The 18,599-nt window shown below is 33.3% G+C and overlaps 3 protein-coding genes across 3 annotated transcripts; all 3 read left to right on the forward strand.

The window, feature by feature from the left end:
- The first annotated feature begins 95 nt into the window (after window positions 1–95).
- On the forward strand, window positions 96–1,940 carry LOC118057913 (ammonium transporter 1 member 1). Its single transcript, XM_035070656.2, has one exon. The coding sequence runs from the start codon at window positions 215–217 to the stop codon at window positions 1,730–1,732; it is 1,518 nt and encodes a 505-aa protein (XP_034926547.1). The 5' UTR covers window positions 96–214; the 3' UTR covers window positions 1,733–1,940.
- A 1,915-nt stretch (window positions 1,941–3,855) lies between these two features.
- On the forward strand, window positions 3,856–10,230 carry LOC118057907 (carboxyl-terminal-processing peptidase 2, chloroplastic). The gene is made up of 13 exons (XM_035070647.2): window positions 3,856–4,013; window positions 4,113–4,398; window positions 4,483–4,632; window positions 5,277–5,359; window positions 5,518–5,726; window positions 6,520–6,588; window positions 6,948–7,066; window positions 7,429–7,504; window positions 7,579–7,620; window positions 9,016–9,124; window positions 9,533–9,630; window positions 9,707–9,800; window positions 9,895–10,230. Exons 1-13 carry the CDS (start codon window positions 3,918–3,920, stop codon window positions 10,018–10,020), a joined length of 1,557 nt encoding a protein of 518 aa, XP_034926538.1. The 5' UTR covers window positions 3,856–3,917; the 3' UTR covers window positions 10,021–10,230.
- Window positions 10,231–12,317: 2,087 nt separating this feature from the next.
- LOC118058022 (small acidic protein 1-like) lies at window positions 12,318–12,740 on the forward strand. The gene has a single exon (XM_035070752.2). The coding sequence runs from the start codon at window positions 12,400–12,402 to the stop codon at window positions 12,586–12,588; it is 189 nt and encodes a 62-aa protein (XP_034926643.1). The 5' UTR covers window positions 12,318–12,399; the 3' UTR covers window positions 12,589–12,740.
- The last annotated feature ends 5,859 nt before the right edge of the window (window positions 12,741–18,599 follow it).

The following is an 18,599-nucleotide window of genomic DNA, read 5'->3' on the forward strand; positions in this document are numbered from 1 at the left end:
AATTTATAAGTAAAGATACTTCTAGTTTTAGATATTATGAATTTTTTTTTTTTATCTTTTATATATATATAATAAAAATTTAATAAGATGTATACTGACATGAAATTTTCCCACTTTCTCCCCATGTTTAACGAACACCATAGATTTTTGCTATAACTCTCTGCTCCCTCTATCTCTCTTCGCCACAGACTGTCACACCCTTCACTTCGAAACCATGGCTTCCATGACCTGTTCAGCAGGCGAACTAGCCCAGCTACTGGGCCCCAACGTCACTAACTCCGCTGGTGCTGCTGCTTTCATCTGCTCCCAATTCCAAATCGCGGCAAACAATTTCACCGCCACCCAATTTGCCGTGGACAACACATATCTCCTCTTCTCTGCCTACCTTGTGTTCTCCATGCAACTTGGCTTTGCCATGCTTTGTGCAGGCTCCGTACGTGCCAAAAACACCATGAACATCATGCTCACCAACGTTCTTGACGCTGCAGCCGGTGGCCTCTTTTATTACCTCTTTGGCTTTGCCTTTGCCTTCGGGACCCCCTCCAATGGCTTCATTGGTAAACACAACTTTGGTCTTAAGGCTTTCCCAACTTCTTTATTTGATTACAGTTACTTTCTTTACCAGTGGGCTTTTGCTATAGCGGCTGCTGGGATAACCAGTGGTTCAATAGCTGAAAGAACCCAGTTTGTTGCTTATTTGATTTACTCCTCTTTCTTGACTGGGTTCGTTTACCCTGTCGTGTCTCACTGGTTCTGGTCTGTTGATGGATGGGCTAGTGCAATAAGGAGAAATGGAGATTTGTTGCTTGGGAGTGGAGTTATTGATTTTGCAGGGTCTGGTGTGGTGCATATGGTGGGTGGGATTGCTGGTCTCTGGGGTGCTCTAATTGAAGGTCCGAGAATCGGGCGTTTTCACCACTCAGGCAGGTCTATTGCTTTACGTGGTCACAGTGCTTCCCTTGTGGTTCTTGGCACTTTCTTGCTTTGGTTTGGTTGGTACGGGTTCAATCCTGGGTCATTTAATAAAATCTTGAGTGCTTACCCTGATGGTTCTGTCTATTATGGTCAATGGAGTGCAATTGGGAGGACTGCCGTGACAACAACCCTGGCTGGTTGCACAGCTGCTTTGACCACTCTTTTTTGTAAGAGAATTCTGTCTGGTCATTGGAATGTTACTGATGTTTGTAATGGTTTGCTTGGAGGGTTTGCTGCTATCACTGCTGGGTGCTCTGTGGTTGAACCATGGGCTGCTATAGTATGCGGCTTTGTTGCTTCTTTGGTGTTGATTGGCTGCAACAAATTGGCTGAGATCTTCAAGTTTGATGATCCATTAGAGGCTGCGCAGTTGCACGGTGGATGTGGCACTTGGGGTGTCATTTTCACTGCCTTGTTTGCCACCGAGAAGTACGTGGGGGAGGTTTACCCGAATAAAACGGGTCGCCCATACGGGCTGTTCATGGGGGGTGGTGGGAAGCTCCTGGCTGCTCATTTGATACAAGTTTTGGTGATTATCGGATGGGTTAGTGCTACAATGGGTCCATTGTTTTTTGTTCTTCATAAGTTTAAGCTCTTGAGGATCTCAGCTGAAGATGAGATGGCGGGTATGGATCTGACCCGGCATGGTGGGTTTGCTTATATTTACCATGACGATGACGACGAGTCTCAGAGGCCCGGTACTATCCAGCTGGGTAGAATCGAGCCTACTTCTACAACCTCTAGTGGAAATGTGTAAGAGGGACTATTTTGTATTTTTACAGGGTTAATTGGGGCTTGAATATGCCTGTGAGAAGTTGTTTGTTTACATATGGAAGACAATCAATATTGTAGGGTTTGATGAGTGGTGCCTGTTGGGATAACGAAGACGTGGATGACAAGCTTTCTTGTTCAGTCATGTTTATAAAATTTCTTTTTAAATAAAAAATGCTCTAGAAGTAAATATACTTGTGGTGTAGTAGAGAAAAATGGAACATTATCAGGAAGGAATGGTGTTCTTTTTTCTCGTGATTTGTTTATATCATAGTTTTTAGATCTAATTCGGTTTAATATTTGAATTTTAGGTTTTGATTGGGTTACTAGGTCACTTGGATCAATTTTTTTAAAAAATTAAAACGATATCGTTTTAAAAAAAAAAACAAAAAGCTAGTTAATGGATTGCAACCGGATTTTTGATCAAGTCTTTTCAGGTCAACCTGCCATATTGTTTTTTTTTCCTATTTTTTTCAACTCGGTTTAGTTTCAACCCCAGATCGGCTGAGTTTTAGAACTATTGTTTAGATAATGTATACATGTGGTCATTGGTTTCCTGATGGAATGGGGATTGTTTGGTTTTTTCTTCCAACAGCAAACAGAAAACAATCAATCAAAGTATTTTTGGGATTTTTCTTTCTTTTGACAGCTGCATGCCCTGTGCCTGGGATTCGTTCATTCATTCATGAGTTTCTGGCTTCTTGTAAGCTATCCTCATCGTCCCCATTAATTATTCGAGAGCAAGCAGAATCTTCTGAGTTTATTTGTGATACGGTTTTCATAACTAAATATAAAAAAGTATTTAAAGGATGATTAGTGGCTTCGTATTAGTTATTAATTATATTTTGATGTCATTTAATCTCATTAATTAAAACATGTTGTTAGGAACGTCAAGAATAAAAATTTCTTCCCTCTGTTTTCATCCCTGCAATGAAATTACAGCCACCCTTCTTCGAGTGTGTTTGACAGTGTGATAGCGGTTGCTTTTAAAATAGCTTTTCGTGCCGAAATACATGCCAATGATGTTTTTTCATTTTTTAAAAATTATTTTTGACATCAGCACATTAAAACAATCTAAAAAGTATAAACCGCACTCAATTTTAGCAAAAAAAATAATAATTAAAATTTGATGAAACACCGTTTGAAACGCAATGCCAAACGGTGTCTTCTTCTCTCTCACGGCGCATCCGGCCAGCAACCGCCTCTCTGGCCAGTCCCAAAATATTACATTCTAAACGGGATTGAAAATGTTATATGTTAACATTGGTTGTTACTAGCAAGATTTACATGAATTAGATCAGGGAGGTTATTAACTAGTATTTCTTGCTACAGTTATTTTGATATTTTCCAGGGACGAAATAGAAAGTAATTGCTCGTTTTCAATTTCACATGTCACAAAAAGTGTCTCTTCCCTTGAGTTCTTGAAGCATACTAATTATTTAATTATTTTTTAAAGTATTTTTTATTTGAAAATATATTAAAATAAATATATAAAATACCATAAAAAACCCAAATTGTTTTAGATGTATAGTGTAATGTTAATTTTCTTTATTTCATTTTAAATACATTAAATTCACATAAATAATGTATTCTTCAAATCGTTCAATTAATGCACACACTTGTATCAATTAAAAAATATCAACCCTTTTATTTTACAGTAATTATTAATAATTACATCATAAACCCAACTTAAATATAAAAAGTAAACCACCAAAATTAAAAATAATATATTTAATTAGACTCAAAATTAATTTTTCTTATTTACATCGATTTTCTCTTATCCTATGTTTATCTCTCTCGTATAAAATAATAATAATAATTATTTACTCCTTGAATATTATAATTATAAGATTTTTCATTTCTTTTCTGCTATGAAATCGTAAGGAAGAAAGTTAATTTTCAGGAATTAATTAAAATAAATATGGTGTGTAATTTCCCTGTACTTTCTCTTTTCCACATAAATTAAGTTGATCCATGGGACCATCTCCCTCATTTTCCAATCAAGTATGGACCGAGCCCAGTAAAATGGGCTTCGTGTTATTGGTCCTGCCCCCAACTTGAAGCTCTCGGCCCAATAACACTAAAAGAAAACGAAAACGAGTTTCTAAACGGATAAGACAACAAATAGGAGGAAGCCAACGGAAATCGAGGGGCCGTGCGCTGCCAATGCCATGAGCATGGAGGTTGTCCTTGCTCTCTCTCCATTTCCCCGTTTCTCTCTTCCTAACACCAACCTAAAAACCAATCTCAGCTCCTCTAACTCTCAGGTACTCTTTTCACTGCACTACAATCTACCCATCCAGAAATACTTTTTTCTTATCGAAAAAAGAAAAATCAAAGCGATTAAATTGGAATGATTTTCGCAGGTTCTGTTATGGAGATCCCCGTTAATGAACGTACAGTTAAATCACTACTACAGCAGAAAGCGAAGGGGCTGCATTAATGGTGGCGGAGCTTCTAGGCGCAGCCTTTGGCCTCAGTTTTCGAACAGCTATGATCGATGCAATCTCAAGTTGGGGAAGTGTATTAGCAGGCTCCGAGAATTCATGAATTCTTCAGAAAAAATGAGAAAACATGTTTCTTCTACTCTTTTCACCCGGTTGGTTGTTTCAGTGTTGATGGTTTCTTTTGCGGTCAGCAATTCACCCTCCTGTAAGTTCTCAGTTTCTATAAACACGTGGAGGTAGTGCTAAATCATGTTTGGAGACTGGTTGTTTAATTTCTGTTGTTGTTTAGGGGCTCTGAGCGAAGAAAATCTTCTCTTCTTAGAGGCTTGGAGGACGATTGACCGTGCTTATGTTGACAAAACGTTCAATGGACAAAGTTGGTTTCGGTACAGAGAAAATGCTTTGCGCAATGAACCGATGAACACGCGCGAAGAGACATGTATGATCCTATTCCTTAAAAGCATCCATTCTTTTCTTTTTCGTGGTTTGCTGCATCTCACCTGGCTAGATTTAGATTGAATTATCTGTGACTACGTGCATGTTGAAAGATAAGATTTCGGCTATTCCGTACTTCAGAACCATTGGCAGTAAAATTAGTTGATAAATATAGTTTCTGACTGCAGGTTTGAGAAAGAAAAAAAGAAGAAGAAGGTAAACATTGTTTATGTGAAAAACGTTGAACTAGTTTAAGTTAATTTCTCTTAAACATCTGGGGATGATTTAAACTTCGAAATTTATTTTTAGATACTTGTTATTTTGTTCGTATTCACATTTTATTGTTAATTATCTTTGAGTTTTGCGTTGGAATTTTATTACTCTTGAAATATTTTTCTGAATTATTATTATTTTTTATATTATATAAATTGCACCCCAAAACAAAACACCAAATCGCTCCAAAACTGAAATATATCGTAACAATAAAAAAAAAAAAAAAAAAAAGGGAACGATAGCTGGAATGGTCTTAACAACCATGCTTCCACCAGAAGGGAGCAATCAATTAATTATTTTCTTGTGTAATAGTTAACCTTAGGATAGTCTTTGAATGTGCTGCCTCTCTAAGCACTAGTGCATATTTGCTATCAGACACGGCTATCAGGAAGATGCTTGCCACACTTGATGATCCTTTCACTCGATTTCTCGAACCTGAGAAGTTCAAGAGTTTGCGGGTATGAGGCATTTTTATCATATTGATGTTATCTATTGCATTTTGGCCAAATAACTGGAAGGAAATCTATAGATGTTGGTATATGCTGTCTACTTAAGAAGGAGTTTTATGAATCTGATGATCTTGTCTGAAACCTGTCCATGTTTTCTCTGAAGGCAGTCTGGAACAAAAAGTGCTGTTACTGGTGTAGGGCTGTCAATAGGCTATCCTACAGGGTCTGATGGATCACCTGCTGGACTTGTTGTCATTTCAGCTGCTCCAGGAGGTCCTGCAAATAAGGCTGGCATTGTATCTGGGGACATTATCTTGGCAATAAATGATACAAGCACAGAAAGCATGGGCATATATGATGCAGCAGACCGGTTGCAGTAAGCATTTTTTTTATAAGGCACCTTTTCTTGAAAGTCAATCTATTTATTAGGTCACGCAATTTGTCTACCATGTCACACACTGCCAGAATTCTGTTGAGATCAATATTTTATGATCCTCAAGGAACTTGTGAAATAGAGGTTTTCAAAGGATATGTTGCATCTGTGCTGGTGGTTCATCCAATAATCTGAAGGCATGTTAGCATCAGTGAGAGTATAAAGAGCCATTCTTTTTATAACGTTATACTTTGGAAGATTAGGACCTCTTCATGTGCTTTTTATTCTTTCATAGAGTTTTCTCATATGACTAAATTGACATCTAAGTCATATGGTCTTTTTTTAGCAGCTTCTCTGACCCACTCAAAACCATGACAATAAGGCATGCCACTTAGGCATGTACTGCATGTTTTTAGATGATGAACTGATGAGAAAAAAAGTGGGTGCATTCAAATGAATGGGAAAAAAATGAACAAATCATAGACCACCACTATTTTGTAGTGGGATTTGATTTCTAAATATCTCACTGTGTATGGCTATAGAGCACATTATGGAGGAAAAATATTAATGTAGCTGACTGTACTTGATTTGGAAGCAATTCTTGATTGAGTTGGATGTGTTTACTGTGCTAATGATGTTGCCAGCATTTTTTTGTTATATATGTGGTTATGGTTGTTATTTTTTGTAGTAATTGGAAGGTAAACATTGTTTCTGTGATTCCCAAGCATTAACTACAGAATGCCGTTAATTGTTCATCAAATTTGCAATATGCCTAACCTTATATAGTGAATTGTAGGGGACCTGAAGGAAGTTCAGTAGAATTAACCATTCGCAGTGGGCAAGAAAAAAAGCATCTCGCTTTAACGTAAGAGTACTGCATTGTTTATCTCTCTTTTGATGTGCTATTAAAGTTTGTGCTTTAACTTCTTGTCCAAGGGAAATTTGACTCCACTTTTATCCGAGTTTAGATTGATTCTGCTATTTCAAAGTGGTGGTTTTGAAGATCTGTGCTTCACTATGCTTTTACTGCGGGAAATTTAACTATTTTTATAGAAATTTAATAGCACCTTCATACACTATGCCGTATTTGGCGAAAAACATACAACAAAAGAAAGAAACAGCCACCATTACCCTTTTTCATCGCATGGCATACATATGTTTCTTACATCCTATCAAACATATCATCAATGTTTTTGACATTTGAAACTAACTGCTGCTTTCCAGGCGAGAGAAAGTGTCTCTAAATCCAGTGAAGTCAAGACTCTGTGTAATTCCTGGTTCAGGGAAGGATTCCCCCAGGATTGGGTATATTAAACTGACAACATTTAACCAAAATGCTTCAGGTAGTTTGAGGTAGCTATTTTATTTCTGAGGAATTATTCATTTTTTCCTTTAAATAAAGAGAGAATTTCTCAGTCATAAATCAATGCACTTGAAAGTTTGCATTCTTAACCGAGCTCAACATGTTTAGATTTTAAACTGTCTGTAAATGGTCTGCTATTCCCCCATCTGTAATGATTTTTGGAGCTCAACATGATTTTTATAATGCTGCTTTTGCATTTAGTACGTATTCGGTATATAACATTCGTGGTTGCCAAGTGTTCTTCTCTATTGCACCTTAAAAATTAGTAGTCTGTTAGAGTGAAATGTTTTTGGGAATTCCATCCATTTGGGATAGCATGTTGAGAATTCAGATATTTTGCAGGTGCAATCAGGGAAGCTATCAATACTCTGAGGAGTAATAATGTTAATGCCTTTGTGTTGGACCTTCGAGATAATAGGTGATTAGCTTTGAATATCATATATTTTAAACTTGGTCCTACGGCTGCATTCTGAAAGCTTGAATTTGCTGCAGTGGTGGCTTGTTTCCAGAAGGGATTGAGATCGCCAAGATTTGGTAAGTTAAATTGCGATGAATGTATACATTTGAATTTGAATACGTGGGTGCTGTAGCTTAAGCATTGGTAGCAGTACCTTTTAAAGGCAGGATTGATAGGGGTTTTGGCTGCATGGTCATATGAGCATGATTTATGTTTTCTTTTATTTCAAAACGTATATTTATTGTCTATTCCTCTATACCTACTGTGAACTATGTTTATTGGTTTCCAGAAATGACATTGACATGTCTTAATAGTCAAATCTATAAATATAGTGTCTTGGTTTTTATCCAAAAGAAAAGGATTAGGTGGATATGTGGACATGTGTGTGTGTATTATATATTTTCATGCGTTTGTTTGTGGTGTGTCTTCATGTATTTATATTTAGGATTATGTCCATGATTTGTATGTCATATATCCTTCTTCACTTGATTGTTGCTTGGCTTCTTTTTATCACTTGCATCACTTAAAATGATTGAGCTCTTGACTACCCTACACTGGGATACTGCTTGAAGGTGCTTCATTGTCTTTTGCAGTTAATGCAGACATAATTTGTATCCGGTATTCATTGTCCTTTCTAATAAAGACTTTTTGAATCAAAATGAATTGGTACTGGTTGAGAATTTGTTTTTAATTTAGAATCAAGGTTGTGGTCAGCTTAAAAAATTGCTTTTCATTTTTTTTCTCTCTATCTAATTCAGCATCATTTCATTTTCTAGACTCACTGTCCAAGATACCACATTTACTCACTCAGCAGATGTTAACTTTTTTTTTTCCTAATGCATTTCATGTGGGAACTGTGCTATTAAGAATACTGTTAGCCTAAATGTAAATATAAGTAAAATAGGTGGCAAGTGCTATTCAGAAGTTGCAGTGCCCTGTTTCACTTGAAGGAAGAACCTGTGCTTATTACAAACAATGAAAAAAAAATGTAGATATACGTCTATGGCTTACAGTCAACTGTATATTTTTGGCTCTACCACATGGCTTGAAAAGAGAAAACTCTTAGGCATTCTTGTCACTTATTTTCCTTCAAAAGTTTAGTGCAGCCTCCAGTGTTTACTGGGAGTGCTTGTGGTCATATTTGTTTGGATTGTATCTTGATGTTAATACACGGTTGATTTTAGTATATTATATATTGTCGCATAACATAATTGTATTGAATTTTGACCTAGGTGTGGGTGTAATTTTTGTGCATGGGGGTGGGAGGTTGAATAGTTTGCTTTCTTTTTCTCTTCTTTTCTTCTCTCTCTGTAATTTTTTTTTTTTGAGGGGGGGTGGAGCGGGGATTTACTAAAGAGATTATTGGAACCATGAATTAACATAACAAATGTGATCACTTAATACCCTATACTTTCATCTATTTAGTCAAGACTCACTGTATACTAGTCTATTAATCTGCTGGTTTTGTTCAGGTTAGACAAAGGTGTCATTGTGTATATTTGCGATAGTCGTGGGGTTAGAGATATATATGACACAGATGGAAGTAGTGCAATTGCAACTTCAGAACCCCTTGCTGTACTGGTAAGCTTTCTTATACCGAATCCTGGGATCATCCATAACATTTGTTGATGCTTAAGAGTATGTGACTTGAGCAGGTAAGTTTGTGAGAACTCTCAGTTGTCTTGAAGGCTGTTTTCAGTAAACTTGATGTCTTCTCTCTGTATGAGCTGTCACAAACTCTCTCTCTTTTTCAATTTCTAATATAATTTGGTTGCAATGTAAAGCAACTGCTTTAAATGTGATCATGCATCTGCAATTTGCCCCGTTCTTACTATTTGTTCTGCCACCTGTATTGAGTTTTCACAACATCTTTGTCTCTTGTTTGAGCAAGAGCTTTACTACAAGGGATTTTACATGTGCTTGATTTTCACATTTTCAACATCAAATCTGTAATCAGAGACCACTTACTTTGCTCTGAGTTTCTATCAGGTGAACAAGGGAACTGCGAGTGCAAGTGAAATATTAGCCGGTGCATTGAAAGACAATAAGCGTGCTGTTTTATTCGGAGAACCCACATTTGGAAAAGGGTAATTGCTTCTGCTTCTACAACATTTATGAACTATGTCATCTGTGACTAACCAGCATGTTAATTCTGTTCCACAGCAAGATTCAATCAGTTTTTCAGCTATCTGATGGTTCTGGCTTGGCTGTTACTGTCGCTCGTTATGAGACCCCTGATCACACAGATATTGATAAGGTCAGTGGCTTATTCTTTGTGCAGCACTCCTCCTCTCCCTCCCTCCCTCCCTCCCTCCCTCGCTCTCTCGGTAATTCGTCTTGCTTTTACCTAGGTTGGTGTGATTCCAGACCATCCACTACCTAGATCTTTTCCAAAGGATGAGGAAGGTTTCTGCGGCTGCCTCCAAGACCCTGCATCTACTTTCTACGTGAACAGGGGCCAGCTGTTTGCGAGATAGCAGATTCTCGTGTGTTTTGACATTTTTTTGGGGGGTTAAAGACATCATAATTCCTTTTCAAGTGGAGTAGATTCATTCTTTTGTTGGTTCATTAATCTTTATTGGAGCCAGTTTAACTCGAGCAAACATTTGCTTCAGTATTTTATGAGAAGGGATGTCAACCAGCTTCGGTCTGGTTGACCATGAAAATGACTTGAGTAAGTTTGACCACCGAGAAGTTCATCTCCCTCGATTGCCAAAATTTCATACGAGGAATGTGTCGGTGGATATCATCCAATGGAAAACTCATTAAAAATGAAATCCCAGGTCGATACTATGTTTAGAAGCAAATTGAACGAGGAACAACTATAATATACCATGAAGGGATCTTCATCATCTTGATGGTGTGATGGTATTTCTGTAATTATTTCTGATAGCTGAAGTGGCTATCCTTGTTAATTGAACCATCATGATCATCAATTTTTTTTAAAAAGATATTTTTAAAATACAAAAAAAACTTTCTCTTGCTAATCATGGACATACCTCGTCATTACAACCCAATATTATACATCGCTAGCGTTTATCTAAATACGATTTTCATAAAAAACAACCACCGCTGCTTACAATTGGTTTTAATCTTTGATAAATGTTTTTAAGAACTTAAATTTACTCTATTCCACAACCTTAACCATTACAAGATACCGAAAAGGTTTTTTTTTTTTTTTAATATTTAATTTGTTAAAAATTTGATTTTATAATTTATTTTCTATCAAGTTATATTAGTTGCATAACCTAAATCATGAGTGAATTAAGTTTACTTGATTTTTTTTAGTTTTATTTATTTATTTTTTATTATGTTATCCTGGTCTTATAATTCGAGTTATAAGTTTAACAAATTAACTCAAGTTGATTTAAGTCATTTTTTTAGTTTTTTTAAAACATTAATTTTCTTTCAATTTTGTCATGTAATATTTTATTAATTGAGAATTTTTTTTTTTTATAATTTGATATGCTTTCTATGAGTTATCCCAACCTCATGATCTTGATTATAGGTTTAATAAGTTAAAATGAGTTGACTCATGTTATTTTCACAATTTGTTTTCTATGAGGTTATCCATGACCTGAGTCACTAGTTTGGTAAGTTAACCCGGGTTAATTTTGGTTGTTTTTTATGTCATTTTCTTAATTGATTTTTTTTTCAATATTATCATTCGACATTGAGTTAATTAGAAATTTAGTTTCATAATTTATTTTAATTTGTTTTTTATATGTTTATTCGGGTTACGGGTTTGACAAATTAATCCAAGTTGACTCAGGTAAAAAAAATTTTAATTCCATTCTTCAACATTGGATTAGTTGAGAATTAGACTTCATAATTTGTTTAATTTTGTTTTATGTTGAGTTATCATGTTCTCATAATAAAGATTGTATATTTGACAGGTTAACCCAAGTTGATCAATATATTGTCGTCTTATTATTTTTTAAAAAATATCATCTTGATTTTTTTTAATTAAACTATGTTGTTACCAATCGTCCAGGTTGTTTTTGGACTTACTAAGTCAACTCGATCACATTAGATTATCTCTATATATTTTTTTTACTACAAAAAAATTTGCAGTGGTGGATTTTTTTATTTTTTTTCAAAAAATTGATCCAATCAACGTAACAACAACACCAAATATTCTAATTACTATTATTTTTAATAATTATTTTTGAAAAAAAATATTTATTTTTATTTCTTAATTATATTCCATTTGCATTCTATAATATTTTAAAAAGTTGCACAAAATATCGTGGACAAGAGCGAGATAGATAGTGTTTTTAAATTAAAACACCGTCATTTAACCATTAACAATTCTATTTCTTTTTTATATACAATGTCTAGAGTAAGTTACATTATACATATGTTTGAAAAATTAATAAAAGTACATTTTTTTTCTAAAATACTTTAATTATCTTTTTAAAGCAAGATAGTCAAATTATTAAAAAAAATTAATGAAAAAATGATCATGATTATTTCTTTAATGAAAAATATTAATTTCTCATTCACAATTTAATTTGGTCCATTTTGGTTTAAGTTTTCCTTTAATATCCTTATCTAATATTTTTGCTTATAATTTATCCTTTTTTAAAATAGTAAAAGAGCATTTGTGGGTACAAAAAGAGGCATTCTGTAGCAACTTTTTTTTTTTTTTTAATGTGGAGGGTTTTTTTTTAACAAAGTACAAACCTTCGGATACTGAATATAATTTCATGGTATTTCAGGGAGGTTGCTGTAATTTTCACTAATATATATAATGAAAGAAGATATAATAGCTGGTCGTCTGTTTAATTTGTTTAGCTTGAGCCACAAATCGATACGGGAACCCCTTCCCTGCTGCAATAGAGAGAGAAAGAGAGATGAGGCCGATGCAGGTAGACTTCTTCGCGGACATGGAGGATCAAGGATCAACAGTGGCTATGGACGTAGATGACGTGGACGCACTGGAGATGTTCGGGGAGGGAGTCATCAACATGGAAAACAAACTCGCCGACGCCGATTTCTTCAACTATTTCGAAGACGATTTCGATGACACCGACATCAACTGATCTGACCTGACCCTATCCTCCATGTATCTACCTGCCTTGGCTTTTTCTAGCTTTCTAATTTTGGAGACTAATGTTGTTTACTATGTCTCTGGATTCTCTTGTTCTGCTTTAACTATTAATTAAATATAATGGATGGAATTGTGTTTGATTAATATTATCTCTTATTATTAATATAATGAATGGAATTGTGCTTGATTGCTGTGGAAGGTTCAGTGAAAAATTGAGTTTTTTTAGGGTTTAGCTTCTGTTGGGGTTTCTGCTGATGCAGTACAATGATTGGAGCAGCATGTGAAGAAATTTATTTGGCTTTGATTGTTTTATTTCCTAGATTTAAGTGGTACTTGTGTATGAAGCATCAAAGTATCTGTAGGGTTGGAGGAATTTTCACTTTTTTTGGTTCTATCATGGTGTTTTTTTACGGTTTCATAAGGCTCAGTCCTCTTTCTTCGCTTTCCTTGTTTTTGCTTAGGCTTGATGAGCCTGATGGCGTTATTTTGCAAACTGAAGTTTCGTTTAATTCCGTTTCTGGTGTTAGGTAGTTGCATTTGAATTCGTGCTGTTCTGGAATTGTAGTTGACCAATAGGCCTGCAAATTCACATTGGTTTTCGGTTAAATATGATAAAGTCCATGTGTTTCTTCAGTTTTATCATTTATGGTACTTTTAATGTGCTTAAATTTGTAATGCTCTCGAAGTTTTGTTTTGTTGCAACTGTGTGGTGCTGTCTAGGGTATTTACAAAGACTGTTATGAAGACTTTGTCAATTATTTACTTTTTTAAGTTTATACAGCATGCATGTTCATTTGGAAAAAGAATTAGATTGGGTGCTTGATATGGTTCAATCTCTGTTGTTGCCCGTATGGAAGTTATGGAATATACCTAGGAACCAGGCTGAACATTACTTACATAATGGGCTTAAATCACTTTATGCTCCTCTATTTGGACCGATGAATATGAAGGTTTGAGTAGTGCAGATGTTACAGTCACCTATCTTAAACTGGATGACTTTTGTGGAAATCTGATTTTTCTGTGTCTTGATGGCATATTGTTGTTGAGTATTGCTTAGGATATTTTTCTCCTGGTGTGTTGTAATGGATATGTAGATGTAGGTAGTCCTTGTAAATTTCAATTGCTTTTTATGATGGTGATAAACTCAAGATCAATTAAAGATGTTTCTGTGTTGTACTATGTCAAGCTATGTGATTTGTGATCCTGTGCTTTAAATATATTTTTTTGGGGGATTTTTGTTTTTTGGGATGTTTGAGCAGTTCATCAGAAATAAAACTTGGATGGTGATATCATCATGGTGCGGGCATTAATTGTTCATACTTCTCATCTGCGTTGCTTTTAATGCAGTGATAGTAGAAACTCAGCTTCGGTTTGGCCTCTTTCTAGTCTGAAACTCTCCTAGGTGTGGTGAGATGTTTTGTACCATAACTTAATGGTTATAGTTAAATGAATGGGAGCTCACTGGTGGCACTAAGCAGATGTATGCGACAAGTCTTTTTGTGCTTGACGCTAAACTCATTCAAAGGGATGTCAATGTATACAGGGTGTAGAAAGCTCTAGTCATTTGGTTCGCGCCCGGCCGTGGGCTAGATGTTATTTTTCTTCTACAAAAGAATTGTATAGGCAGGTTTTCTAGACATATTTTTATACATAAAAAAGTTTGAAATGTAAATTTAAAAGCTCATGTATACATATAATTAAATAGATCCAGAACTATGTGTGTTAATAAAAAATAAAAAAAGGTATGCATGGTAGAATATTTCTCAGTTGTGTGTACTGAATTTGTCTATCAAAATTGATTTTTTTTAATCAAATGATGTTAAAAGGACATACATATTAAATTGATTAAATAAAATAAAAGTGAAAAAATATTATGCAACATTGCTAGTATTAGAAATATTATTTGAAAATAAATATTTTTTATTTTAAAAAATAAAATTCTTGTATACAAAATATTTTTTATAAATGAATCAAAATAATCTCTTAAAAAATTAAATACATATAACACTATCAAAAAAATATCTATTGAAAAAAGATTAAATAAGAAAGAAAATCACAAATAAAAGATGTTGATTGAAATATAAATTTAAAAGTTATTTTAAAAAAAAAGATGTTAATAAGAAAAAGCAATATTAGAAAATAATAATAATAATAATAATTCGGTTGTTGTGATTTAACTCATCAAACTCATGATCCGGATTATGAACTCAATCAAGTTCAATATTTTTTTTTTATTTAAATTTATATTCAACCTAAGAAAATAAAGAAGAGGATCACAACGAGCTTAGACTCATGGGCCTATAGTCCTGTGTAAATTCCTAATAAATCATAAATAAAATAATTGAGAAACATGTTGTGTAAACCTTCAATCTAAAAATTGACAAATTAGAGTAATTATTAAATAGGATAAGCATGGGTTTGTAAAATATTAACTAATAATAATAATAAATTGTTTAAATTTCTAAATCGAATAAAAATATTATTTAAAGAAGAAAAATTTATAAATTTAAAGAGGATGATTTATGGAAAAATAGAAAGGAGTTCAAATAAATTAACTTGTGACCCTTTGCATGAGAAACGTTGACTATCAGTATGAATCTTATGTACAATCTTGTCTTTTGGATTGAAGTAGTAAAAAAAACTCAGAGAAAAAAATTATGACAATTATGAATAGAAATCTACTACAAATTAACTTGAGAACCTCAATGATTTAAGTAAATCATGCAGGAGATGAAATTTAGATTTTTGGTGAAAAGTATTTTTCAGTATTGAGCATATCTCTTGATTCGACCATTGGATCGAACTGAAATGTTACGAGTAGTCCACCAACAAATGCTTTTACCATGAGTTAAATTTTCAGGTAAATTGAAGTTTAAAAAAGCCTCGAAAAATATCAATAGACTTGAATTAGATAGAAAAAGTCATGTATAATTATGGGAGGTAAAATGGTCATTTGGGCTCATTAGAGTAAAAAAAAAAAAAATCTTTCTTAAAAGGTTGTTATAGCTGCAAACCCAGAAGCCATGAAAATGGCTTTTAAAGCCTTCATCTTCTCCTAAGACTTTGAGAGAATCAACTATGATCGAGAGCTTTAGGTGAAATTGAGTTTGTCTTTGGGAGAAAACACATCAAGGATAGATAACTTGACAGCCATAACTCCACTTTACACCTTTGGATTAGGTTTTTCTTTGGATATGTTGTTCATTATGTTCAATACATCCTAACTGTAGGGATATGCAATATCAGGCTCTGTGTGAGAGATATGATCGGTGGAACATTTTTGAAGAAAACATCTTTTCTGCACAGACATCTGCTAGACCTAGCTCTTAAGTCTGGCAGGTGTTGTCATGCTCAATAACTTGGCCTGGTGTGCTACCAAGCAAAAGAGGTAGGTTTGACTTGTGTTTCTTGAAAGTGTTAAATCTGAGAATTTTTGTCATTACAGCCCGAGCATTTGCTACACCCATAGATTCAAATATAATACCTAAATTTAACTTCACCAATTCTATATATTTTTATATAAAATCTTAAAGGATTTATTTGTTAATAAATATGTTTAATTAAACAAGCCTATACTCCACCAACATTATTAGGTGTATTAAAGTTTTTCAGGACTCACATTGTCTTCATATTTTAGCTTAATGAAATGAGTGGAATACAAACCATAACACAATTTAAAATATCATAAAGGTAAAATTACATTTCAGTTCCTCCTCTTAATCAAAAAACAAGACTCGTGAACTATAAATACACCATGAGACTTCCATAACAAAAGGTTCATAATCTCCATTTTCTATTGCATATACATTTTTAGATCATCTCTCTATAGAATATTTTTATATTTTCTCTCTCTAAAAATATACTTATTCAAGCATTGGAGAGTCCCATGTCTACCAAAAAGGACTTTTTACAAACACTAGCTACAAGCCACATTGGTGTACCAAGCACCAAGTATAAGCTATCAACCACCTTGACTAAAAAAATGAATAAGATTTTTAAAACCTATTAATTAACTGGTTATCCAATTTGAAAGCATTGTTCCTAGGCTCAATTGATTTTTGGGACATCATCACTATTGAAAAATCTTGGATTGTAGAACGATTCAATCGCACACATTCGTCACTGGACAATTCAACTAAACACACTTTTAGAATGTGGAAACAAAAATGAAGAATTTTCCAGAAAATATTTGCTTATCTGTATAAATCACAAGTGCATATTATAATGATACTAAATAATTATATTATGAAAAAATCACGAGAAGATGTCACATTTATAGGCTCTAGCTATTAACTAGTTGTTATGCTTGCAGCAACCTTATATCATGCTTGTGCATTGTCATGAATTTGTTAAAAAAAAAATTAAAAATTATATGGAGATACACTATTGTAATACACAATGTTTTTAAGAAAAATTAAACTATAAAGTTAAATTCTCAACCAGTTTAATATTAAAAAAAATAAAATAGACAAAGATAATTTAAAAAATATATATAAAAAAAGAAAAGGAAAAAAAATCATGTAGGGAAACACTGCAACAATCTATAGTGTTTTGTAAAGAAATATACAATTGTAATTCTTAACCAACTCAATATTAAAAAAAAAAATCAATAAAGATAATTTTGGAAAAAATTATATAAAAAAAAAAAAGAAAAAAAAAAAACCATGCAGGAAAACACTGTAGCAATCTACAGTATTTCATGAGAAAATCTACAATTGTAATTTTCAACTAGCTTAATATTAAAAACAATAAAATTGATAAAGATAATTTTGAAAAAAAGTTATAACAAAAAAATCATATAGGGAAACAATTTAGCAATCAACGGTGTTTTAAAGTAGAAATAAAAAATAAAAAAAATAAAGGAACAAACATGTGGGGAAAGCTAAAGCTAAATTCTTCAACTCAATATTAAAAAAAATCAATTCAACAAAGATAATTTTGAAAAAAAAAAACATGTGGAGAAAAATATTATACCAAAACAAAAACCATGTAGAGGGAAATACTGAAGTAATCTACAAATTTTTTTTTTTTATAAAAAAAAACTACAAACTAAATTATTAACCAGCTTAATATGAAAAAAATTCAAAAATAATTATTTTGGAAAAAAAATCATAAAAAAAATGAAAATAAAAGACATGGGAAAAGTTTAAAAGGCATGGGGTGTAGTAATCCACAATATTTTTTTTTAAATAACAGAGTTAAATTTTCAATCAGTTCAATATTAGAAAAAAATTAGCAAAAATAATTTTTTAAAAAAATATACAATTTTTTTTAAAAGAAATCAATCATGAGAGAAGAAAAAAAAATAAAACATGTAAAAAAAAAAAATATATTTTAGTATAATGAAAATAAAGGTGTGGGAAAAGTCTAAAAAGGCATGGGGAAAATTATAATACTTTCTCCATCCACAATCTCACATGTCTATCATTTTACCACCAAGATATCTTGAAATATTAGTATAATGAAAATAAAAAGGAAAAGTCTAAAAGACGTGGAAAAAGCTAAAGTTAAGATATTTTTCCACGTCTTTTAGAATATTGTTAATACATGTCTTGTTTTAACGCCACCCATGTTTTTCATATCATTTTCATGGACTTTAAGCCCGGATCTAATAAATCTTGCAATCCCAATCTTTAAAAAAAAAAAAGAAAAAAAAAAAAAATATACAAAAAAACAAAAATAGGCTTGTTACTGCACCCTCTCTTTTATTTTTCAGTTCCACAACGTCCTGTTTTTTCTTTTTTCTTTTTTCGTCATCACGTTGTTCTTGGCAGCATCAGCATCCTTTCTCTCCCTTTTCTTTCTTAGAAAAGAATTTTCAAGAACATCCTTCCTATGAAAACCTCACTTACATTGTATCTCCTGTTAATAGTTGGGATCATAGCCTGTATTTCACCATCCATCACATTCTTTCCATGTCCCTTTTTCTTTCTTTTCCTATTGCAGACTGTAGTTCTCACAATCATATCTTGCGTATTCGTTCAACCCAGATTGATACTTCAC

Source organism: Populus alba, chromosome 8 (genome assembly GCF_005239225.2).
Source record: "Populus alba chromosome 8, ASM523922v2, whole genome shotgun sequence".
Classification (NCBI taxonomy): domain Eukaryota; kingdom Viridiplantae; phylum Streptophyta; class Magnoliopsida; order Malpighiales; family Salicaceae; genus Populus; species Populus alba.